Source organism: Anarrhichthys ocellatus, unplaced genomic scaffold (genome assembly GCF_004355925.1).
Source record: "Anarrhichthys ocellatus isolate YVR2014 unplaced genomic scaffold, GSC_Weel_1.0 scaffold1, whole genome shotgun sequence".
Lineage (NCBI taxonomy): Eukaryota > Metazoa > Chordata > Actinopteri > Perciformes > Anarhichadidae > Anarrhichthys > Anarrhichthys ocellatus.
The window spans coordinates 7,990,349-8,016,608 of NW_022280031.1; the positions used below are offsets into that span (position 1 = coordinate 7,990,349).

Here is a 26,260-nt window from a genome sequence, read left to right on the forward strand (position 1 = left end):
TCTCTCTCTCTCTCTCTCTCTCTCTCTCTCTCTCTCTCTCTCTCTCTCTCTCTCCACAGACATTCATAGTCGTCAACCGTGGGAAAACAATCTTCCGCTTCAGTGCCACGCCCTCCGTGTACATCTTAAGCCCTTTTAATCTACTTAGGCGAATAGCTATTAAGATTTTGATACATTCATATCCTTTCACGTGATTCATTTCTTTGCTTTGAAGTGAATGTAAAACAGTATATTAAACATTTTTTCTGCTGATGTCACAAGTCGTCGGTTAAAAGTAAAATGCACTGTAAGCTCTCTAGATCACTGTCTTCTCCATGCTCTTCCCTGTTCCTTAAGCTTTACTTCAATACTAAAGTTTGATTTTAGTTGTTGGTATACTAAAGTGTTTTGGGTGTTATGGGTAGCACTGTTCAAACTTTCCTTAACTTCTGTCCTCTCACGTTATTCAGCATGATCATCATGTGTACGATTTTGACCAACTGTATATTCATGACATTTAGTGACCCCCCAGAGTGGTCCAAACAAGTAGAGTAAGTACACGTCCATACTTCCCCTCAGCATTCATACCCTCGATTCATGTGCCTGTCAGCGTTTTACTCTCTTCTCTCTTTGTTTTCAAGGTATACCTTCACAGGTATCTATACGTTTGAGTCACTCACAAAAATTGTTGCCCGAGGCTTTGCTATAGATGGGTTCACCTTTCTCAGAGACCCATGGAACTGGCTGGATTTCATGGTCATCTCAATGGCGTAAGTATTTTAACTCATAATTGTTAACAATACAAGCCTGAAAGAAATTAAAATACAGTAGTTGTAGGCTACATACGACAACTATGGTCAAATGTAAACAACAAAAAGCACAGCAAAAGGCAAAAAAATAACCCAAAAAAGAGATTGCAACATGACAAATAAATATATCGTGACATTTTAGCAATTGGATAGAATAAAGTTGTTAGACGTGATTTCGTTATAAGAGATACTAGTTACAACAAAACAGCAGATAAACCTCAAATGGCAACCGAACTTTCTCACCGCAGACACTCCTGCTAATTGAAAAATACAAGTGTAACTAATCGCATGAATAACGACTGCTTTCCTTTCAGGCGTGATAATAGCAGGGTCATAGTGTGCATGCTGCCTCACTGGCATATGAGAACACAAGTTATTAGTGACACCTGTGCTATTACTTTTATGAAATGAATGTTTTCTGTCAGAAAATTCATTTCCATCAGTCTGTCATTTCATTTGAGGTGCAAACATTTCAGATAGTTATTTTAGTATTCATTAGGATTTGATCATTAACTTACAGATTATATCATTGTGTCGGTATCATAACATGCCCATCAATACTTTTAATCTCAATAAACTTGTTTTTGCAGTCTGCTGGAGTTCTTTATAAAATGAACAATATAGTGGTATTTTTATTTAAAGATGGACAAAGACAGTGCTCTTATATCTGAAAGCTGCTGTGGGCAACTTTGGAAAAACAAGGAAAAATCGGCATGAGCAAAACCCCCCAAAAAATGACAGCAACAGACACACACTGCAGTAGATATGCTTTCCTAATTAGGTAATTAAGACTTCTGACATTTAGCAGGGGCTGAAAACACTCATCAGACATTTTGTTTCGTGTGTGCTTTTTAATGATTTGTGATGGGATAGAAGGTGAATTTGACCAAATAATTCAAAATAGGTTCTAAAGATAATTGCCCAGAGCACCTTCAATCCACATTAGTCCATCATACAATGTTGATAATGCTTATTAAATATGATGTAACAATCCATTATTTCTTTCCTCTCTTTGGGATGGCTGCTGAATAATGTTATCTGATCCACCTTGCAGGTATATAACAGAGTTTGTAAACCTAGGCAATGTGTCAGCTCTGCGTACGTTCAGGGTTCTGAGGGCTTTGAAAACAATTTCAGTTATCCCAGGTAAGACAGTCCAGGTTTTTGTGTTTGCGGGTGGGCGAGTCCCGGGGTTGATGTTAGGTGTGGTTTTGTTTCAGTCCCTCTCCTCTCCTCTTCCTCCTTTGTTCTCTTCCCACTGGTCGGACAGGCGTTCTCTCTCTCACCGTGGTGTCCCCTCCTGGTCTTCGATGGTGGTGCTGGTGTCGTGCTCTTGCGCGTACATGCGTGTGTGTGTCGTTATCGTGTGTGTTGTGTGTCATGGGGTTCTGTTCTGTGTGTCATCCTACCTTGTTACAGATATATAACAGAGTTTGTGGACCTTGGGAATGTCTCGGCGCTGAGAACGTTCAGGGTTCTCCGAGCATTGAAAACAATTTCTGTCATTCCAGGTGAGACTCCCATTTAAACACTAAGGCTGAGCCTACTTTATTCTGTCTTTATTTCACTTTGTTTTTGTTTCTTTTTAAAAAGAGAATGTTTTAGAATTTCTTCATTTTTTTTGTTTTACTTTTGTTTTTATGACGATCAAAAATGGTAGCAATACATTTTTGATAGGCTTAGCAGTCTACTGGCAGTCTTATGGGCTCACATGTCCCATATGGACAGCCAAGCTTATGCAGCACATCAGGATGTGTAAGAGCTATCCGTCTGTTCATTTCTTCCCCAAGTTCAATAGAAAAGAATGTCCAAAGCAATGTGATAACATCGGGGTGAAGTTAAGATGTTATGTCCAAAGAGTTGACTTTTAGGATGGTATTATGAAGGGTTAGATAAACAAACATGATCATGAGTAGTTTAAATCTGTCAGCCTTTAAATCTGGTTTGTGCACATTGATCCAAATTGTCATAGTCTATGACCTTGCTTTCTTTTTTCTAAAGACTTTTTGATTCCCTAAGACTGCCAAGCCTAATTTGACAACACATCAACGCTGCATGAAGCTTTGAGACACATGCTTTTACGAGTTTGGCTTTAAGGGGCTTTCCTTTTGGGTTTTATCTTTTGGTTTTAAAGACTTATTTGATTCAGGCTTCAGATTGTTTTTTTCTTTTGTTTTTTCGGAAGATCTTTGTCCATCCTGGGATTTAAAGGGAAACATACATAATTAATAAATATCATAAATCAGCAAAATTCTTTAAATATGTGTCAGATTCCACACTATTTTTTTTTCTAGGGAACACACAGTACCACAAGTTTACATTTGCTTATACGTGATATCCATTTAACAACAATGTGAAACTATGAAGTTACTGTATCTCAGCAGATATACACACATGCACATACTCTGTATATGCACACACACACACACACACACAGAGTCAGTACAGCACAATAAGCTCAGCCTCCAGCATATAGCGCTCAGTTGTGCTCTGGGCTACGCCAGCCTGAGGGCTCGCCCTGCACTGCAAGAGTGGGGGAAACAGGTGCCTGGGATGGGAACGGTTCTTCTGTTAAGGCAAGGTCACCATCACGGTTTACAGACAGGTGATGCTGACACCGAGTCAATTCCTTCAGCCTTGGCGTTTAAATGACCTGCATGCCACCTCTCATTGCCTCTCCCTACCCCCCCACCCCCCCAGCCACCAACTCTTCCTCGCCTGTCCTTTCTTTCTCCTCTTCACTTCCTGCTTCCTTGACTGAGCATGGTTCTGTGCGCTGTTTGTGGTGCTGCTGTGTTCAGTTGATTTGTTGGATGCAGAATAATAATGAACTGCAGCTAGTCAGGAATGTTCTCGTAGATGGACACATGGAGTGAAGGGAAAAAGTAACCATGGTACAATTTCTCTTCTCCAGATGGATTCTAAATCCAGTTGCACTCTTAGAAATAAAGCGTCCAAAAGGGTTCTTCCTGGAGGGCTGGAGCTCTACCTGAATGTTTTTAACCAAAGAACCCTTTTTGAAAGAAAGAGTTCTCCATAGACTGTTAAAAGCATGGGTATTTAAAGATCCTCTAAGCCCACACCCCCAAAAAACTATGATTGTGAACCATGATTGTTGTGGTTTGAGCTGCACAACATAAGCCCCGGCCCTTTCGGAGCCTTATTAGGCCCAAGGCTACTGGACGTGGCTCCCTAACCTAAAAACCATGGTTAAGGTGGAGAAAGATCTCTGTGATATAACAGGGAATTTTATATAAGGGTTCTCGGTAGAACCCTCTGGGTGGGTTTTAGATTAAACCCTTTGAAAGTAAAAGGGTTCCAGTTAAGCCCCCTGGGTGGGTTCTTGTTAGCACCCTTAGAAGGTGGAAAGTTTCTGAGTTTTCCTATGAGGACAAGCTGAAAAACCCTTTATGGTTTTGGTCACATTTATTTCTAAGAGTGTAGCGCTGTCTGTTTTTCCTCAGTGGAACAGCTTTTAAAATAGAAATATTTTCTTACATGTAGTAAGTACTTCAAACATGTAAAATGAAAGTGTGTCTTTCTGATGGAAACATCCTGTACGGCTGTAGTGTTTGTTGTGTTGTTATGTGTTTTATGGGGGAAGAAACCCTGAATGTGACCTCTATATCTGTGGTTCAACTTGAATGCAACTTGAATCATAGTCAATCAGTGTGCTGTTATTACATACTAGATAATCATGTCTTTGATTTTATTGAATGCTTCCAGAATTATTCTTTTTGTTAACCACATAGCTAGAAATCTGCTTGCAAGACATACAGCCACCAAAGTTTGAATTTGAGAGAGACTGCAAAAGTATTGACATGGTATGCACATCTGCTCAGGTGATGGCAAGCTGATAGTTATAGTTTAGTTACTTTTTATAGTCGACCTTTGTTATGGAATATGGTTCTTCTAAAATACAATGCTCAGATATTTGTAGTTTGGACATACTGTACAGTATTGTAGCCACAAGTGTTTTGTATTTTCTAAAACATCTGTAAAGCTGGCTTTAAATCCTAATAAGTTCTCTATAACATTAAATAATCATGACTAAATAAGTGAAAATCTAATCAAAGGTGATATATCATGCTCATTGTCAGGGTCCTACATGATTTCTACTAAAACATGTTTGTATGCTTTAATGTTCAAAAAATAAGAAAATGACTCAGATGGTGGGCGATATATTCTAATGAGCATGTGACATAAGAAGTGGAGCCAGATCAGAATGGCTTGTTGAATGAATCACATGTTTTCTTAACTAGGCAGCCCACAACAACTTCCTTTGTTGACACGCTGACTGCTACACGAGAGTATATCAGTGAGTGTCATTTTGTAGGGTTTAAAGGCTACTAATCACAGGGAGATTCATTACTTTCTAATGCCACAAACATACAGCCACATTTCTTAAATGATATCACACTGCTTATTAAGACCTTGAAACAGAAGACATTGAGTTACATGATATGGGATTATTCTCTTTATCTGAATGATGTAGTGCTAATGATAAGTAAGCCTGAGGCCTATTCAAATGAGCAAGAAAAGAAAGAAGTGAGACAATTAGCACAGGAATGGAGAGACAGGGGTTCCCCTCCCATGAGATGTGGGGATGCAGGACAGCATGTTCTTCTGTCTTTGAGCTGCAGAGTCCCGTCAGCAGACAATGACTGGAGCTACGTTATTTTTATTACCTTATGGGAATGAGCCTGTGCAGTTACTGCACTGTGCGTACGTTATTCATGGTGGATATCAAATGATTCCTATTTGTTTTCTAAATATCTTTCACACTTAAAGTGTGTTCTCCACTTTCTCCTCTGAACTCTCTGCTGTAGGCTTTACTGTTACTGTTAACAAAGTCATAGCAATTACCTTATATGATAATATGATAGACATATTGGATATTTTATTATTAATCCTAAAGAAGAAGTTATTTTTCACAGTAGGTACATACATAGCACAAACAAGTAAGACATACAGAATATTACATAAAAGAATGAAGACATGATTTAAACATGATTTCAAAGTCCTTAGATATCTTGACTTCCGTGCAAAAAAAATTATAATCAGATAAAGCTGCAAAATAAAGAGCTACTTTTTACAGTTGAACAATAAACGTATTAATCTCGATGTACTCCACACCAACTCACATCCACGTGGTTACCTCAACCACTTTACTTACTACTATTCTATTTTGTTTGCGTATCAGCAAATATAACATCTGTTAGAACCCACTATGACTTTGAGTGAAACGGAGCCCCTGTTTGCCAATTGTGATGGGTTTTCCCAATTGGAGGTGTTAAAATTACATTCTGTGGATATGCTTAATGCATACATCAAGTAAATTAATACCCACAAGAACAACATGGCCAGCATCTATCTATTAATTAGATCATTTAATTCAGTGAGCAAAATTCAGATTTCCGTCCAGGCAGGAATGACGAGAAGAACATCGACAAGCTCTGTCTGTTTTATTCTCTAAAGGAATGCACGTGACACACTGAGTCAATTTCTGGTGTTGAGGATTGGCAGTGTGGGCGTAGGTGCTTGAGAAATAATTCGAATGTCTGCCAAGTTTAGATTTATATAACAATACAGGATTAGATATGAGTTACCTAACTTAACTTTTTCCATGCTTGACTTGAGTCAGCTCTGAACTGCAGCTATAAAACCAGCTTATGCACTCTTATATTTTGTCTATCTGTGTGTTTGTGTGTGTCTGTGTGCATTTGAATTTGTATGCTGGTGTGTGTGTATGAGTTTGTCTGTTTTCATGTATGTGCATACATGCACTTTTGTGTGTGTGTGTGTGTGTGTGTGTGTGTGTTTGTGTGTGTTTATTGTTTATTAATTGACAGGCCTGAAGACCATTGTGGGTGCTCTGATCCAGTCTGTGAAGAAGCTGTCGGATGTGATGATCCTGACCGTCTTCTGTCTCAGCGTCTTTGCTCTGATTGGACTGCAGCTCTTTATGGGGAACCTGCGGCAGAAGTGTGTAATCTGGCCAATCAACATCACTGAGCAATACCCGATGAATGGCAGCAATCCCTTTGTCTGGAAAGAATACATCATGAATGACAGTGAGTGATTACCCTGACACTTGATTAAACTAGTTGCACATGATTACATAAATGGGACCAGACATAAAGTGTGTGCATCCTGGTGATTCTTTTCTCTTTGTATTGTTTTGGATTCTAGAAAGATTAAATTTTTGTTACTTTGACTGCTCAAGGTAACATATTTTCCCCCAGTGGCTAACACAAGTGACTGTTTTTTGTTGTGTTTTAAAAAAAAAGGTAATTTCTACATCCTCCCTAATCAGCTTGATGCTCTACTATGTGGAAATAGTAGTGACTCAGGGTAAGTTAGTGCGCCACTCACTAAGTGCATGCCTCCATATTTATACTTGAATGTTTTCAGCAACTTTCTCCCATTTTTCTGTTGCGCATCTCATTTCGGACTGATAGATCTTCAGGCTTTTGTAAACTTTACAGCACAATGTTAATAGCATTTAACCAATAAATTGGGGTTAGTTATACTAACAAATGCTAATTGTATTATGGGGGGCACAATTTAGGAACAAAATACTTTCACAACTTACAAATGAAATAATATGAGTACACATACTCACATATGCAATGCTTATAAATCAATGCTTATTGTTAGGAGGGAAAATGCTCTTTAAATATGTAGGATCCCCAATAGTTTATTTATTTATTTTTTGTTAAATCTGAGCATGGCGGGCAGAGTGTGCAGGAAGTCAGTTTGGCGCTAGTAAGGTAAGACATGAAGAGGCAGAGACAATGGCACACAGACAAGAGGCAATTCAATGAAGGGAACTTGGGATCCTAATACCATTTTGCATCTTAACAATATAAAACAATGCAGTCAATGTTTGGTTTTTTGGCCAGTGGCCTATCATTAAGTTTCAGTTTTGCCCCCCGAGGGAAACATTTTGGGCAGACTTGATTTAGACAATCTAAGCATTCAAACATGTATTCATAGTTCATGAACTTGCTGGGTCATGAAATATTAAGGTAAGTCATATCAATATCCTACTCCTAACAGTGTACATGTAAGCACACATGCACAAGCAAACAACAACAAAACACGCCTTTTTTTTTCAGGCCCATTTTCATGATCCTGTTGTATCTTAGACTGCGAGTGGTGCCTGTATCTGTAATGCCAACTGTGTTGATGCGGCACATTTCCGTCACTTGTTAAGATACAATTTTTGTTCCTTTCAGACGATGTCCGGAGGGCTTTACATGTATGAAAGCTGGAAGGAACCCCAACTATGGTTACACCAGCTTTGACAGCTTTGGATGGGCTTTCCTCACCCTATTTCGCCTCATGACCCAAGACTTCTGGGAAAATCTATACATGCTGGTAAAGAAGTGTTTTCTAAATGTGTCTTTCTTCTCCTTTGTCTCAAATTGGTATGATGTAGATGTAGAACACTTAAGAATTCTGTTCTGTAGTACCAGACAGTAGAAATTTGTAATATATCATGTAACCTTAATCACTGACTATTTTTCATTTAGAAATTGCTTTTTACAAATGATATTTTTTAATGTAAAGAAAACCTTTCTGTCATGGTGGCAGGATACCTTTTACCTGCCACAGCCAGCTTTTATCCTGTATTTGGCAGGTGGAAGGTGCTAAATTCATTCCCTGGATTACATTTTGGCCCCATCTTGCAGCTGTTTTAGATTCTGATATGAAACACCCCCTAAGCAGTACTAATGATTTTGTCCTCACTTCCTAAAAATAAATAAAAATACATCATCATCATCCTACTAACTGAATGAATCAGCAAAGGTGCCTCTCAGCAGCTCTCCCCCATCAGTTCATTTGCCCTCTGGATAAAAGGGAAGGAGGGACAGCTGATCACAAATACTGTGGCTAGGAGTGTGTGAATAGCCACCAGACTTGTGTTTGTCTTTCATGCCGGAAAAAAATTATTTAATTATATACATTTGTTATGAAACAATGAACAAAAGTGAATTAATTTTTTGTTGAACGACCTTTAGAACAGTCATGATCTCTGCCAAATGTATTTTTTAAGAGATCACTAAACCAGTATTACATCTCTGCCTTCTTTAGTCCTCTCACTTTCTGTTGCTCTGTGGGACACACATCCGCTCAGATATCTGTAACGTTAAACTCCACTACCATGACATCGTATTAGCATTTCTTTCCTCCTCCTCCAGACCTGCACCTCCGCACCCATAATAGATTCACTTCATTTGGCAAATAGGCCAGTCATTTCTTTTCTTTTCGTGTGTGTTTAGAACTGGGATTACTGGCACTCTAAGGCTTCTTTCCTGTCTGGATGTTTTTGGAGAAAGTCAGGATATATAGAAGCACTAGCAAGGCGGACTTAACACACATACATACATTACCTTTGACAGAATAAGAAAGCCCTGCTGTAAGAAACTCATGGACATAAGACAACTGTTTTAGTAACATGCATTCCATTTATATCTTAGCAATACGACAATATGTTTGTTTAAAAACATGACTTTCTGTGTTAAATCGCTCTAAATCTAACTATCTGTTTGTGTTTGTCTGTCAGACTCTGCGAGCTGCAGGGAAGACCTACATGATCTTCTTTGTGCTGGTCATCTTTGTGGGCTCCTTCTACCTGGTGAATCTCATCTTGGCTGTGGTTGCTATGGCTTATGAGGAGCAGAACCAGGCCACTATTGAGGAGGCGGAGCAGAAAGAGGCTGAATTCAAGGCCATGCTGGAGCAGCTCAAAAGGCAGCAAGAAGAAACACAGGTTGGTCCTCGCCCTCTCTCACACACATACACCTTTACCTGTTTCATAGTTTAGGGTTACCATGTGTCTTTATTTTCTCTCAGGCTGCCGCCATGGCAACATCTGCAGGCACGGTGTCGGAGGCTGCGTTAGAGGATGAAGAAGGAGGGCACCTGTCCCGCAGCTCCTCCGAGGTCTCCAAACTGAGCTCTAAGAGTGCCAAGGAGCGTCGCAATCGTAAGAAAAAATGGCGTCAAAAAGAGCAGGACAAAGAGAAGGGAGACAGCGAGAAGGTTGTCAAGTCTGAGTCAGACGACGGCAGCAAGAAAAGCACCATTCGTTTTCCAGGAAGCCGGCTGGGGAGGAAGACATCCATTATGAACCAGGTAAAGTTGGCAAAAAAAACTATACAGTAAATGCAGACTGCTGTTTGACTTAGCATGTGCAGATATACCTACTGATGCTTTAAAACACATTATTCGCAATGTTACAGGAGGTTCAGGTCTTTCAACCATACCTTCCTCATGTGACCCAGCTGAGGTAGATCAGGCCTCAGCTTGAGCCTAGGAAAGTTAGCTACAGTACGTCCTCTGCACGACTCTCTTCTCTTGAGCCACAGCCATCTTGAGGCTCTTTCTGCTGCTTTGGTGGTATTGCTGATGGCTTTTCTTTGCCTCCCTCTCTGGATGTTTAGTATGTTGTGAGGTCTGGGCAAAGACTTCAAAAGGCAGACCTTACTCTCCAACCATCTTGCCTGCACTTGCTGACCAGTTCCTCGCACTTTGCAAGTTTCCTCTTAGGGACCTTGTCCAAGCGATCTTCCCAAGGGACTGTCTGCTCCAGCAAGACGATTTGTTTGATCGGTCTGACCAGAAAACAATATCTGGTTTCAAAGTGATCACAATATACTGTTGGAACTTCAGCTGCCTCTCCAGGTATGCAAACCACTTCCAGTCAGGGTCAACATTAATGTTTTTTTAAGTGGGTCAGAAATCTGCGCATCCAAAGTTACCACCGGATTCTAAACAGAGTTCCATGTTGGTACAGACATGCGTTGACCAGTCTATTGATTTCAGCAAGCCCTGTGCTTTAATGCAGGTTGATCGGATGGATGTTGGTTCCCTCAGGGAGCTGTCAAACACCTCTCCTAAGCTTTTCGCTTCTCTGTGATGGTTGCAATTATGGAGAACCTCAACCTTGTCTCTCTCCAGCGCCAGAGATCTGGATTGGCTGGTTTGAATCTCATCTGGGCTGACATGGTCAGCTTCTCGATTCCCTGCAGAATCCATCCACAGCCTGGAATGTGTTTTGACGGTCAGTTTCTCCATAAGAGCCCTATCGGTGGTTGGCTATGGCCAGATTTGGTCTTTGGCTTTCGGTATTCTGGCTCTGCTGACTTAGAAATCATGTTCATCACCAGCAGGTTGGATTGCCAACCCGTTCTACCCTGGTAGAGCTGTCGCTGTCATGGTTGTCAATAGTAGTGCAGGGGTCGTTTATGAGGTGGGTAGATGGGATGGTTACTGAGGAGGAAGTGGGTATACTCTCCAATATATCCCAACAGTACATAGGTAAGTAAAAAGAGGTGGCTATACCCTGTATACCTGTGTATACCCTCCACTGCCACACAGCTTGACAATCAGTCTTTCCTAGTCAACACTGAAGGGTCAGCTTTGCTTTGTACAAAAAAACCTTGTATGCTTCTTGACACATCTTCATCGATGTTCCTGAAATCTACGGATGTTTTGGGTCTCTAAACATCGTACTCCTCCTTCAATTTGACTCAAGTGAGGTTGATCAGGTCTCAGGTTGTGTCTTAATGGCACGTTAGCTACGTCCTCCCCTTGGCTCTCCTCCCACTAGCCACAGCCATCTTAAGGCTCTTTCTCTCGTTTTCCTCCTCTCTCACTCAATGCCCAACATTTTGAACGTTTTGGATTGAGGTCGGACAGCATTTTTTTTTCTCGACTGCCTTGCCTACTACACTCACTGACCAGTTCCCCGTCCTACTCAATGTTTCTCTCAAACATTTTGTCTCACCCATCTTCCCTGGGGTCCGCTCCAGCAAGATGATTTGTTTGACGGCTTCAGACTAGGGCACAATGGCATACAAAGGAACTTAATAAAGTGAATGGCTTTTGTATGTGGCCAGCCCCAATGTCACAATGTGTCCCAAAGACAAATTATGTGAAGAAAGAAAATGTTTCATTGTAATGAATGCTTTCTGTAGAACCAAATGGGACAAGCTTTAAACAAAACTAAGCACTATATTATGAGGATAGAGCAAAACAACAATAGCCCAGATCAAAACATCCCCAAAGCACGCATTGGGCTGAAATGATGGTCTTTAATTTAATTTATGAGTTAACAACATGTTAGAATACTAAGCTTAAACAAGGAGAAAATACCTTCAATTGTTTGTCTTTATATATCATGGACAGTTTATTGCTTAAATTGTTGTTGATGTTGTTGATGTTCCCATTAGCAATGGATTGATTACTGGATTCGTGTGATCGTCTTTACAGAATAAAGAGAAAAATTGCATGAATGACAAGGAAAAGACAATGCATTTATGAAAGCATCTTAACTCATTTTGTATCATTTCATTCCTGTTTTACAGTGTATTGCAATGATGCAGTTCTCATGTTTTAACAGTGATTGAGCATGATTACGACAAAAGCTCTTCATTCTTCTTATCACTGTTGTATCTCATCTCGTGATAACACGTGGTTGGGTACAAGGGCACTACTGCCAGCCTTGATACCTGTATGTAACACTGAAGCCAGGAATCAGTTTGGTGTGCTTTTATCCTTTTATTTTTCTTTCTGTCCTCTGGTTTAGTTCTTAAGTCTGTGCCCCAGTCGCCCTCTTCACCTTGTCTGCCATTTGTATTTACACATTGCCTAACTCCTGCTCTTTTTAATAACTCATTAACTCTCCCCCTCTGCATCTGTTTCTCCCTCTTCAGTCACTACTCAGCATCCCAGGCTCTCCCTTTATGTCGCGCCACAACAGCCGCAGCAGCATCTTCAGCTTCAAAGGCCGTTCCAAGGACATGGGCTCAGAAAACGAGTTTGCAGACGACGAGCACAGTACAGTAGAGGAGAGCGAAGACCGTCGAGGCTCACTGTTCATCCCTTACCGCCGCAACAGCTACAGTGGCTTCAGCCAAGGCTCATCACGCATCCACCCACTGGCACCCCACTCTGGAGGGAAGAGGAACAGCACGGTGGACTGCAATGGCGTGGTGTCTCTCATCGGCCCTGGGCCCGGCAGACGGCTTCTGCCTGAGGTGAAAATAGATAAGGCAGCCACTGATGACAGTGTAAGGACGTCCATGGGACACCAATACAGTTTAGGCATGATGGTGGTGGCCCCAGTCTCTGCAGCTGCACAACCTCTTCCCCTTGGCTCTAAGTAGATCCCTTTTTCTCCCCTGAATAACTAGTTTCTGTCTTATTATTTCATCTTACACAGACATTTACGCTTCCACCCTGATTTGATGCTCTTTTCCACTGCTCCTTTTTTAAACAGCTTCAGAAGGCACTAACCAGCTGAAACAGTATCCATGAACTCTCTACCGTACCAGCATCATGATGATCATTTCATTGATTAATTAATATATAACAATAATGCAATCTGATATCAAGCTTACCCATATATAGTCATTGTCATTTATTAAAACAATCTAAAATATCAAAACATTTTACAGGTAAAACAACTCGCTCCCTACTTTTACTTCTTTGATTTGAGGGGCTTTCCACTTCCAGGCCCACACTGTTTAGTTTTTTTTATCCCAACTTTTATCTCTCGCTATATTTTTCCGTCTTTTTCTTTCACTCTCTTTCTGTCTCCCTCTCTTTCCTTCTTGTCCTCATTTAGTTTCCACTCTTGAGCCACTGGATGGTGCAAGAACAAATCTGAAACCTTTTTTCTATAACAATATATCTCCTCATTCTAGCTAGCATGGTAGACCCCTCTTTTATTCTCAACCACTCTACCTGATTTTACTTTTCTACCTTTCTTAAAATGTAGCATGGTGTAGCAGCAAAAGGTGTCTTGAATTCCCCTCTGTTCTTGACATGCATGTCATCGCATGCTGTTTAATGTTCCTTACTTAAAGGGTTGTAGCAATGTCATGCACAGTAAAAGATGAAGGGTTCAGAAACTCTACCAGAAATTCTCAAATGATAGTCAGTACTTCAATAATGGCTGCTTACTAAAATTAAATATAAATGTTTCAATAAAGTCCTGGTTCCCTTCTCGGTTGTGGTAAATTAAGGCAATTATTTGAGAATTGACAGTGTGTTGATGATATGTTGCAGGAAATGCTTAAATTCAACCAATTAGGTATTTTGGGGGAATATGTTTAATGATCTAATCTGAAAAGTTGCATTCATCATATTATGTTTTTCATCTTCTGAGCAGACCTATGGCATCGTTCATCATTTAGATAGCTTAATAAGAGCATGCGTTTTAATGTGTGATGTTTGTGGGTATGCATTCATGCGAGTACTATCTCTGACTGACATTGTATTTCTCTGAGTACAGACTACCGACGTGGAGATTAAGAAGAAGCACTCTGGCTCTCTCATGGTATCTGTGGACCAGCTCAACTCGTCCTTCAAAGAAAAGGAAAGAGCCAATAGTCAGATGAGCGTAGTCACCAACACACTCTTAGAGGGTACAGACGTTTCCTTTTGCCTTTTTGAGGCATTCATTTCAAAAAAATGATCTGTATTGTTAAGATTAATACATCCAATGAGCCTTGCATTTACACGTGTAGTTAAATATGTGTTCTTGTTATACATGTGCATGCTGTCGTCATACGATCTGGATATGGAAATTGCAAGTAGGAAGGCAGCCTGATGTTAACAAACTGATGTCAGTTGTGGTCTGCAATGTGTGGGCAGATTCTGATTCATGAGTTGCATGAGTCTGATTTCATTTTTACCTGACTGAGATTTGAACACAGTTCAAGCCACCTGTGGTCCAGATGTTGCACAAGATACTGTTTGCAGTAACACCTCAACATGATATTTTCATGATGCAGACAAGGCATCCAGATACCAGAAAGTTTGTGGTAGACTCAATAAAATTGAAAAAAAATCCAAATGAAATTGCTTCTCTGGAAAGTTTTGGTTTCTTTCTTCTCCATCTCTTCCTGCAGAGTTGGAGGAGTCTCAGAGGTCCTGTCCTCCCTGTTGGTACAAGTTTGCCAACATCTTCCTCATCTGGGAGTGCTTTCCCATGTGGCTGAAGATCAAGCACATAGTCTACTTGATTGTCATGGACCCATTTGTTGACCTGGCCATCACCATCTGTATTGTCCTCAACACTCTCTTCATGGCCATGGAGCACTACCCCATGACCCCTCAGTTTGAGGGGGTTCTGGCTGTTGGCAACCTGGTGAGAAACCACAGTTCTTCTTTTGTCCTTTCTTGTACCACTGGCATTTGGTTTTGTAACTGTTTAGGCCTGCATGAACCTCATTCCTCTCAGGAGTCACAGAATCACAGCAGGTTTGCCCCACCTACCTGACCTAACCACAAACCAATACATCAATGCATCATTTGGTATGTGCACTTAAGAATACACACACGCATAGTGTATATAGGACTCTGATGGGGTCTCATTAAAGATTTAGTTCCATTTTATGTAGCCAGCCAGCCTGCTCCCCAAACTCTTATCACGCACACTCAGGTCACTTTCCTGCTTTCATTGCATCCTGCTTACCTCAACTCTACTGACCGCTCTCTCTCTCACTCTCTCTCTCACTCTCTCACTCTCTCACTCACTCACTCACTCACACACACACGCACACACACAAAATAGCAGCCATAGTAATCGGGCTTGCCACTGATCTGTGCAGGACTAGTTTGGCTGTGTACATACTAACCAGATGTACAGCAAACATTTTGATTTGTTTGTGCTCTGCCCTTGCTGTCAGATATCACCGTAGCACAGCTGTTTGAGGGCAGCAGAATTGGCACAGTGTCAGTACAGGAAATGAGGTCACAGAGATTGGCATGCTGTCAGGAGTGAAACAGGAATTGAAATCAGAGAAATCCGTGCGATGGATCATGGTGCAGTATGAATCATTCGGTGTTCTCGGCAGCACTGATTGGGCACATGATTATCTGTTGGGTGGACAATATGTGACAGGCTAAAATACTACAGCTCCATACAAGTTCTGCTGGAACATGGTGCCACTATGCTATGACCATCCCCTGTCAGAGGAGTCTTCACTCTAAGTGAATCCCAATACATTTTTAATCAGAAATACATCAAGTAAAATGCAATGTAAGAAAGACATTTTTTTTCGTTCTGCACTGAATTTTCTTCTACAATAAGGAAAGGATTTGAAATCTCTCAGTTTTTTATGTTTGCCATTAGTGCCATTATGGCATTATTGTTGGGAATTTCTACAGTAATATGAAAGATTCAAGAACTGATGTCAAATACAAAATTTCAAATTTTACAAAGTCAGTCTAATGAAATGAAAATGAAATGAAAAAAATGAAAAGGCTACTGTTACTTTCTGGAAACCAGTGTATCTTCAATGGTAACGTCATGCTGCACTAGCATGCTGCTGTAATCCTGTAAATGTCCCCACTGCGGGACTAATAAAGGAGTATCTTATCTTATTTTAGCAGGTGTAGCTAGTCCAACAAGTAAAGCACTCATAAATCTCACTGAAATTCCATTGTTTAACACTTCCTCGCTCACTGTGTACACCCTGATCATCCGGTTTCACCATGAAATACATCACAACATTTCATGGAACCAATTTAAATTAGATTTTGTGTTCAAATTGTAAATTTTATCCCAAATTTATAGAGCGGTTGAGATGTGCATCTCATGTGATATTCTGTGTGGGTCCGCAGGTTTTCACAGGTATCTTTGCTGGGGAGATGTTTGCCAAGCTGGTTGCCATGGATCCCTATTACTACTTCCAGGGAGGCTGGAACTGCTTTGATGGCTTCATCGTGACTCTGAGTTTAGTTGAGCTCGGACTGGCTGATGTGGAAGGTCTGTCAGTGCTCAGGTCATTCCGATTGGTGAGTGGAAGAGAGTAGATACAGGAATGTAAGCATTTATTTACTTCTTATGGCCCTCATGCACAGTCTAAAAAGATTGGTTATTAAAATATGCGTCTTTTAACTGTCACACTTTCAACATGATTTCTCTTTATTATTATTATGAAATTTCTCTCTTTAATACTCCAAATCAAGGCTGATTTTAAGCCTTGAAAGAACTTCTAAAACTAGTAAACCATCATGTCGTTGTGTAAAACTGTAAACCCTCTTTATGTCTATATCTTGTGCCGTACCAAATGGCATACACATGTTGGCAGTCCGTACATTTCCTTCACATGATCCTTTCAAATTAAATTAAAAAAACTTTAGGTCATTGTCACACTATGAATAACTGTGTAATAATCTTGTGTCCTGTTCCTCTTTTAGTTAAGAGTGTTCAAACTAGCCAAATCGTGGCCCACCCTCAACATGCTGATCAAGATCATTGGTAACTCAGTGGGAGCTCTGGGTAATCTGACCCTTGTGCTGGCCATCATCGTCTTCATCTTTGCCGTAGTGGGCATGCAGCTGTTTGGCAAAAGCTACAAGGACTGTGTGTGTAAGATCAACCCGACCTGCGTACTGCCCCGCTGGCACATGCATGACTTTTTCCACTCCTTCCTGATTGTCTTCAGAGTGTTGTGTGGGGAATGGATTGAGACCATGTGGGACTGTATGGAGGTGGCTGGACAAACCATGTGCCTCACGGTCTTCATGATGGTCATGGTCATCGGAAACCTGGTGGTAAGCAAAGACAAAGATAACATAGTGTAGATGCTATTGGATGATAGTAGCCCACTGTAGTTTCCCAGTTGTTAACCATCCATTTAATGTGAGTGCAGGGGTTCCATCTTTTGTGGTGTTTGTTTTTGAGGTGTTGAACCTGTTCCTGGCCTTGCTGCTGAGCTCATTCAGTGCAGACAACCTCGCAGCCACAGATGATGATGGTGAACCCAACAACCTCCAGCTTGCGGTTGCCCGCATTAAGATAGGGATTGCCTGGTTCAAGGTTAACTTTCGGATCTTCGTGGCAACAGTGCTCAAGAAGGTACCACCTAATTAAACATCTATATGCATGACCAATTCTTGGTTGTTTTATAACTTGAACTATATCTGATGTTACATGAATGTGTGTTTTAATCAGAGTTCTACGATGGTATTCTTGTTTTCTAGTAACCTTTTTTTGTTTGTTCTATTGTCTCGCTCTGGCATGCAGCCTGAAGAGGATGAACAGAAGCCTCTGGATGACATGTACGAAAAGAAGCTCAACTGCATTGCAAACCACACAGTAGACATCAACCGTGAGCTGGACTATGCTAAAAATGGCAATGGCACCACCAGCGGCATTGGGAGCAGTGTGGGAAAGTATATGATTGATGAGGACTACATGTCCTTCATCCACAACCCCAACCTCACTGTCTGTGTTCCTATCGCTGTTGGCGAGTCGGACTTTGAAAACCTTAACACGGAAGACTTCAGCAGTGAATCGGATGTGGAGAACAGCAAAGATGTAAGTAGGAACGACTGGTAAGAGTATGAGAATGGAGGAGAGTTGTTAGCAGAGAGATGGCAGTGGTGATGTCCTCGCTTAAGAGTTTGGTGATCGTTTGAGTAAATGATTGCTTGAAGGAGGGAGAGAGATATACCACCGCTGTGATATTCCTTGTATTTAATAAGTTATTTACCAGTTTAGAAATGTAGCTTTTATATTTAGATCTTAAAATTGTCTAAACAAAAACCACAATATAGTTATGTTTACCAAAAAGGTGACTTAATCGTGTAATATAAAGTGATGTAATGAGTCAGAGGAAAATGTCTGTTTGTTTAGGTTTGTGCCCATGTGGCATCTTTTGATCCATTAAGCAGAACGGCTCTGAGCTGCCACACTGAAGTCATTTAGTTTACTTGACATTTCAGAACATCCATTTAGACATAAGAGCTGCAACACTGAGCCTGAGTGCTGACCCTACAGACAGACAGAGACAAAGTCCTGACGAGACAACAGACAGAGGAACAGACTGTATAATATGAATGTGGCAGAAGGGTTAGCCAGACCCAAAGCATGTACAGAAGTCTGCTGCGTGGGTCACCTTGACCTGGTTTGTAGTTGGAAGAAAGGAGATAATGCAGCAGCGTTACTACTGTACCTGCACCAGGTCCATATTCCACAGGGCTCCCTCAACCAACCACACAACACTCTTCCCTGCACCACAGCTAGCCCCGGGGTACACTGCAGGGAGTAGACACAGACAGCGCTGCTAACAGCCAATCAGAAAAACAAGGATCCATCTGGCTGTTTGGTAGAGAGAAACAGAAGAGAGAGGGAGCAGAAGAGAGTGTGAACGCGGTCCTTTGCTGACGACTTAAGATTATAAAGTGCAGTATCATTCTCTAGTGAATAAAATATGCTGCATGTGTTTGTGTTTACTTTATTGCAATAAGTCTGCTGTTATGCGGGGGTTTCACTAGTTCGCCCTGCCTCACCTTGACCTTGTCGTTAAGATACAGTATGACATGATTTATTGGTACAGGTGAACTTCATCGAGCCGTTGTTTTATTGTCTAAAAATTAGAATTTCATGTTCCTTTTCACTATACCTTCCAACTCTGTATTTCATATTCAGAGCAATCCTTATTTGTACATATTAGTAAAACACTAATATGCATTCCAAAGATCTACTTGGTATAAATTGTACATATTTGTGTTTTTCATCACAACAGATTTATTTTTTGTGTGCTGAACTGACTCTTTTTTTTTTGACTCATACAAACATTTGTTTAATTCTTTCATCACAAATAAATGAATCCTTCATCACCGAAGAATCTATATTTATGCATGTTTAAGAATGACCATTGTTGTGGAAATTTATCATATGGTTCTTTTAGTTATAACTTGTATTGCTTAAACCTGCCTATACCACTCTAACCCTATACCAGCGCAATCAATCGCTGGTCAAGTTTAATTACTTCCTTCTGAATCTGTTAATAATCTGTATAATAGGCGGTGGCAGAGGGAGACCTAGCTACACTACATGGCTACAACATGTATACCTCCAGCAATAAATCATGACATACATATAAACCCAAAGGGGCATTAGTGTAATGGCTGAACTGACACTGAGCCGTGTCCAGATGCTTTCATCATCTCACTACTGAGCCTGTAGTGTTCAGAGAGAAAATCAGAGGTTGAACTGATCTCTTTGGTCCTCTGTTTGTCCCAGCTTGATGACACCAGTTCGTCTGAGGGCAGCACAATAGACATCAAGCCTGATGTGGAGGAGGTTGCAGTGGTGGATGTAGTGGAGGAGTATGTTGACCCATCAGCCTGCTGGACAGAGGGTAGGTGGTGTTTATTATCTGACTTTGTGGTAAATAATAACAATGAACAAACAATAATTATTATTAACATTATACATACTATATTAATGCCACTGTGACACATTTTGCATTGTGTCCTTGGTCGTATAATGCATCCGTCTCTTCTGTTTATATCAGCTGTTGTGTTTTTATCTGTCATACAGAATGTATTGCCAAATACCCGTGCTGTGATGTTCCCATCACTCACGGCTGGGGGAAACACTGGTGGTTCTTGAGGAAGACCTGCTACCTGATTGTAGAACACAACTGGTTTGAAACCCTCATCATCTTCATGATCCTGCTCAGCAGTGGAGCCCTGGTAGGAGCACAGACGCACACGGGTGTTTCTACTTTTGAATACACTCATAAACATCATACTAATTCCACTACTAGGGCTCCTAATTATTATTATGAAGCACATATCAAAACAAAGTTACTCAGTACTTAACAAAAGTATGATACATTTAGGAGATAACATCAATAAATAAAACATGTGTGTGCATTCATTTAGAGAAAGCAAACCTCATATGGATGTGCACGAGCAAGATTATCTCTTGCTTTTCTTTTGCAACTGCTCTTGATATGATCGTTGCTAATGGACATCAGAGTGCTGTAATGCACCAACCTTTCAACCAGCAGAATCTAGCTTAGGTTTGCAGCTTTCTGTCGGGGGAAGGCCTGTGGCCAAATCAAAACACTTATGTGGTGAAGAATGGATACAGGCAATGGAGAATGGAAGAGCTGTGGGAATGATCAGTCTTGTTTGACTTGATGACAATTTCCTTTATCAACTATTTTTCCTTATTATGTAATCAACTCTTTCCATGAAAAGTTAAACAAAGTTTATAAGCTGCTTTACAAAATATAACACAAGTAAAGATGTTTTTGAACAATAAAAAGCCAAGTCTGCAATTCTTCAGTGAAATAAAAAAAACAAAAATCTATCAATAATAGTATTGGTTGATAAAGATGTCATGCAATACTGTTTTTATCAGTTTAGTAGAAATCAAACAAACACTGTAAGGTGTGGCTTACCACACAGTTGACTCAATTGCAACATCAACATGTGTAATGTTGAAGGTAAATGCTGCAAAAGCCATTGTCCGTGTGTTGACTCCGTGCTGTTCTTTAGGCCTTTGAAGACGTGTACATTGAGCAGAGGAAGACAGTCAAGATCATTCTGGAGTATGCTGATCGGGTTTTCACCTATATCTTCATCCTGGAGATGTTGCTGAAATGGGTGGCCTACGGCTTTGTCAAGTACTTCACTAATGCCTGGTGTTGGTTAGACTTCTTCATTGTGGATGTAAGTACACTTGCAAACCATTGTGTTGTATACTAAACTAGTAGTGCAACAAAACAATTTAGATATTGGTTCAACTTTAAATGTCACTGACACTGAAAATGGCTTTGGTATTGAGTCAGCATGGTTTAGAAACACCAGTGCTCACAGAAAAAGTGAAAATATAATGTGATATTACTGGTAAACTGATAAGAGGGCTATATTTCCTCATAGTGTTCCAATTCAGTTTTCTAGCCTACCATTACCAGGGTGCCACTTGACATGTTGGACCCCATAAAAGCAGCACGAGAGCAGCCTTGACACAGTAAATAAATATATATAGACCATGGTAGATTTCAGCGCTCCTGTCTAGCTCTGGACTGCTGAGTCATTCAGTGTTTTCCCAACTGACAATTACTATTGAGCACATACGGTTGGTCCTTTTCTGTCATTTAAGTGTGACGAGTCTCTCCCTTGAATTTCTTTCTTTGTCTATATTTGAAAAAGAAAAATACACATTACATGGTATGCTTTAAGGCCACATGAAATGGGGTCCTTGATTCCTTAAATTACAGCCAGATTGAATTTGGCAAGCTAAGCAAATTGTAGAAAATCATGGTACGGTAACCAATCAAGTGTGATGCTCATTAAATACAGCTGCTGACATAAAGCTCACTTTAGACGTAGCTTCTGTTCTGATTTGTGTCATTTGTAAAACTAAACTGTGTACAGTAGCAGTAGCAGGCACTGAGCTGCGTTTGGATTGACAGCATGATTGATCTTTCCACAAGCAGCTAATTGTGGGAGGTGTTAGTGGTGCCTGTCAGCTTTGCCATGTTCTGTCTGGCTGTGCCCTTAATGTGATGTATTTTCTGTTGAAACAGGAAGTTTACGTTGGGAAGTAAAACAGCTCAAGTTAATTGTAAAAGCAAGCCAAGGGTCAACAATAGTAAGGCAGTGGGTGAGCACCAGGGCAGAATTTTATGTGCATACCTACCAGTGCACAATGAGGCCACCATGCAAAAAGTAAAGAGTAGTGAATAAGTGATGGTTGCTACCCTGCATCGTGCATGACCTAAACAATGTCTAAATTGTTTCTTGACATACAATTTCCCTACAGTTTAGAAAACTAGTGAACAATCTCGAAAACAGCCTCTGACTTTTTTTCTTGTAATTCATATTCTTTCCTCATAATATTGAATTTAATCTGAGATTTTTTTCTTGTTGTACTAATCCTTTTAAATGTATACGATGATATGATTTATGTTGTGCTGAGTCATCTATCTGTTGGTAAGTCGACCATTATCCCTAGACCACCAATTTTCCATTGTTCTTCACTGTGAGGCGCCAGTCTGTCCGTGATTCCATATTAACATCCTTTGTCACATGATAAGGAGGCACTAATGTATGTTGTGCTTCCTGATGGTTTTCTGAACTTGTCTTTTGGTCTGTACCAATACCCACACTTGCGGTATTTAGGAGTTGCCAAGTGCCTACTTGTGTGATGTGTTTCCTGTGACTCCAACAGTGCCACAGTGCCAGTTAAGACCACAAGCGTGAGGGAGTTTATCAGAGCTCACCTGGACACACTTGATGAAAGAAGACATCCTGTGGCTTTTACTAATACATGGCTGAATTAGGCTCAGATGCTTTGTGTTTTTATGTCATCTTCCACATGATGACCAAATAGGTATGGATCAACCATACAGTATTACGGTTACATTCAGATGACAGTAACACACCTCACAGGAGCTGAGAGGAGTGATGCAATTAATACATCAAATAAACCAAGTTATCTTAAAGGCACATTACCTCTAACAAGTGGGCTGGTATTGCGCAGTAAACCATGATGAATTGTGGGGTAAACGGGCCCTAAGTGGAACCAGGAAAAGAGTGCATCAAGTGTGTGTTGCCGTTTTTCAAACATAGGACATGCTTGCCCACTACCTAGGGCTGAAAATGCTTGTTTATCCTGAGGGATCACTGAAGAAATTACTTTGGGTCATTACATTTAAAAAGGGTTTATCCTCTCGAGAACAAGCCTGTGTTCAGAAGATGAAATGAAAATCTAGCGGTTAGTAGGAGATTGTGTTGTTGACTTTGTGGGCCGATGGTGGCAGCACAACAGGAAACCTTTATCCTTTCGGGAGTGTGAAAGTGCTCAGTAAATTTATTAAACAACTGCCCGGTAGAGTTTTGTATTTATTCAGAGCAAGCAACAATTTGGGCTTGGGAGAAGCCATAGAGCAGGGGTTGTTAAAGCCTGATTTTTAAATAGTTTCTGAGGACCACCTTCACAAATATATGAGAAATAAAAGAAAAATATAACATTAGACAAAATGATGGAGAAAAAGTAAACTGGGCTCTAAATATGTGTTATGCCATAGTCCGCTGTAATGACAAAATGTAATTATAATCCAAATGTCATGTATTCAATGCTAGCTAACACGTTTGTCTCTCACTGATGATGTGTTGTGACTGGCGTGGTGATATCCAAACGTAACTGTTCATTGAAATTATGCATTGAAATTTGACTTTTGTATTTATGTGAATTCTTGAGAACATTTAGGCATAATCTATCTTTGTAAATTACCAAAAAGTTGAATTTTTAATTTAGTCTAACTCAAAAACATCTGCATTCATCCTCTGGAGACCATGAATGTGGAGAATTAATATAAACCTTCACAGAAATCTGGCCATTCGTTTTCCAAATACGAAGGATGTACCGATCCGACGTCTTCAGTCCCAAATAAGCTGTACAAATGTACTGAATTGTTATTTATTATTAAAAAATTACAGGCTTGGTTAAAAAGAAGTAAAAAATAATAATAGGACATAAAGTAATTAACCTTCAACCTGTGTGAGATGGCTTCTCTCTTCTGAAATAGAAATGCAGACCTCTTATTTCTCCCATTTATTGTGAGAAGCCTTATTTATAGATATAGCTTGTGATTGAGGAGAGATGAGTCAAGTTCTCCAGGTTATGCGGTTGTATCCAGTTCTTGTCAAACCCCTTCCTCATTTCCCCAAGAGAAAACCTCAAATATGCAGAAATCTCGATATATTCTACAGTTAATTGGCCCGTGTGTTGTGCAGATATCTTATCCTGACTTTCCATCTCTACCCTAATATTGACCTGTCCTCTCTCTCACAGCAGGTGCCTATAACTGTGTCTCTCTTTAAGTTAAGAGAGACATTGTGCAGCTGTCGAGGGGGACTGAGGGGTCGGTGTTTGAGGGTTCAGGGTAAGGTTGGTGTGCTGTGTTGGGACTTGTACTTTCACAGGTTATCCTTTCTCTTCTAACCCTGAAAGTTGTCCTCAACCTTCTGCGTTTTCTCTTCCCCTCTTTAAGTAAGATGCTCTCTGGTGTGGAAACTGTACTGTTTTGTACTGTGTACTGTGTGTATATGATTGTGTCACATTGATTTAGTGTTTGTGAATACATCTCTCCTCTAATTTTTCCCTTTGTTTGACTCTTTATCTTCTCTCCCTCTCACTGTGTCAACCACAAGTTTCTTTCCAGGTGTGCTTACTGTGCTGTTAAGCTGGTTATCAAGCTAGACTGGCTTGCCAAACTAAACCAAACACAAACATAAGCAAACAAACACATTAATAAGAAAAATGAAAGCTTGGGTCATGTGCACTTTATTGACCTTTGTCTATTGTAGTAACCCCTGTTTACCCTTCTGTAGATACATATATTTACACATATAAAACTTATATATGTACTTATATATATCTCTATATAACCATTGAGCGTCTTTACAGTATATATAGGGCCCAACTTTCTCTCTTTATCCCCTCTAACTATGTGGGTCCTCTCTTCCCTTCCCTTTGTCTCCCCCTCTCCTTCTGTCCCTATCTGTGTAGGTGTCTATAGTCAGCCTTATAGCTAATGCGTTGGGCTACTCCGATCTAGGCCCGATTAAATCACTCAGGACACTGAGGGCCTTGAGACCCCTCAGGGCCCTGTCACGTTTTGAAGGGATGAGGGTAAGACCTAAGATACCAGACAGCTGGTCCTTCTGCATGCCGATTAAATAAAAGCATCATCGCATGCTTGAGATGACAAAACAGAATTTCTTTTAAATGTTGCTGAAGGGAAATTTTTTAGGTAAAAGCTTTTATTAATTAGAAGCTTTTTGCATGGATGCAGATCATCTCAGATGGTCATAACACATCTGATTTGATTTATCATATTTCATTTCATATTTTATGAATTTAGTACAATGTTATGGCAATTTGCAGTGATTTATCCATTGAAAATATTAATATAACACCTTAAAAATCTCTCCCATGCCTTATGATACACGAGACCATTACAGGGATTACGTCCTGAATGATGCAACCCGTTATGATAATTACTCAGCTCTGAAGTGTTCAGTACCAGCTGAGAGAACAACTAGAGGTTGGTATGAACCATCACACAAAACCCAGTCGCTGGACATTGTTAATGAAGACTGATGTTATCCAATCAGAGCAAGCTTGATAAAGTGTTTCTGGGCCACAGAGCCCAGTTGTCATGTGATAGACAAACAAATTGATAGTTAAATTTACCCTATGCACAGACTTATATGTGTGCTTTTTTATTTGATCGTTTGTACAGTATGCACACATTTCATTAATCCTTGACCACTTGTAAAGTTTCTAGGTCAACTATTTTGATACCATGCAACCACTAGATCTCTTGACTGAGCTGAGAAAGATGTAAATTCTTTCTACTAGGATAGTTAGGTGATCATTATTTGTGATTGGTTGGATCAGCCTCTGGTTGTTGCTGGGCAGAAAAACAAATCTTTTTAGTTCCCAAGCTCAGCTCCCTCTGACTGTTGCTCTGCCTCAACCGTCCTGTTATTTGATCTTATCACAGTTTGGCTTTGGCATTGTCACACTGGAAGATCAACAAACTTCTGGTTGCATACCTCCCCCCCGTCAGACGCCCCCGAGCCTCGCAACTAAAAAGATTTGTTTTTCTGCCCAGCAACTCTCACCTCAT

At 40.4% G+C, this 26,260-nt stretch overlaps 1 protein-coding gene across 6 annotated transcripts in view; it reads left to right on the forward strand.

Annotated features, from left to right (window-relative positions):
• Positions 1–26,260, forward strand: part of scn8ab (sodium channel, voltage gated, type VIII, alpha subunit b) — a 46,001-nt gene that overhangs the window by 11,033 nt on the left and 8,708 nt on the right. For 3 of the 6 annotated variants that reach the window (XM_031854378.1, XM_031854388.1, XM_031854392.1), the window contains 20 exons: positions 60–178; positions 441–530; positions 621–749; positions 2,208–2,299; positions 6,641–6,862; positions 7,079–7,142; positions 8,030–8,171; positions 9,361–9,567; positions 9,651–9,932; positions 12,515–12,871; positions 14,098–14,230; positions 14,717–14,955; positions 16,434–16,607; positions 17,013–17,369; positions 17,500–17,673; positions 17,842–18,135; positions 19,846–19,963; positions 20,146–20,300; positions 21,114–21,287; positions 25,135–25,257. In XM_031854378.1, coding sequence (XP_031710238.1) covers positions 60–178; positions 441–530; positions 621–749; positions 2,208–2,299; positions 6,641–6,862; positions 7,079–7,142; positions 8,030–8,171; positions 9,361–9,567; positions 9,651–9,932; positions 12,515–12,871; positions 14,098–14,230; positions 14,717–14,955; positions 16,434–16,607; positions 17,013–17,369; positions 17,500–17,673; positions 17,842–18,135; positions 19,846–19,963; positions 20,146–20,300; positions 21,114–21,287; positions 25,135–25,257 — 3,645 coding nt within the window. Of the gene's footprint in view, positions 1–59; positions 179–440; positions 531–620; positions 750–1,842; positions 1,935–2,207; positions 2,300–6,640; positions 6,863–7,078; positions 7,143–8,029; positions 8,172–9,360; positions 9,568–9,650; positions 9,933–12,514; positions 12,872–14,097; positions 14,231–14,716; positions 14,956–16,433; positions 16,608–17,012; positions 17,370–17,499; positions 17,674–17,841; positions 18,136–19,845; positions 19,964–20,145; positions 20,301–21,113; positions 21,288–25,134; positions 25,258–26,260 lie in introns of all 6 variants that reach the window. The other 3 variants (XM_031854401.1, XM_031854409.1, XM_031854417.1) reach the window with 3 other exon arrangements.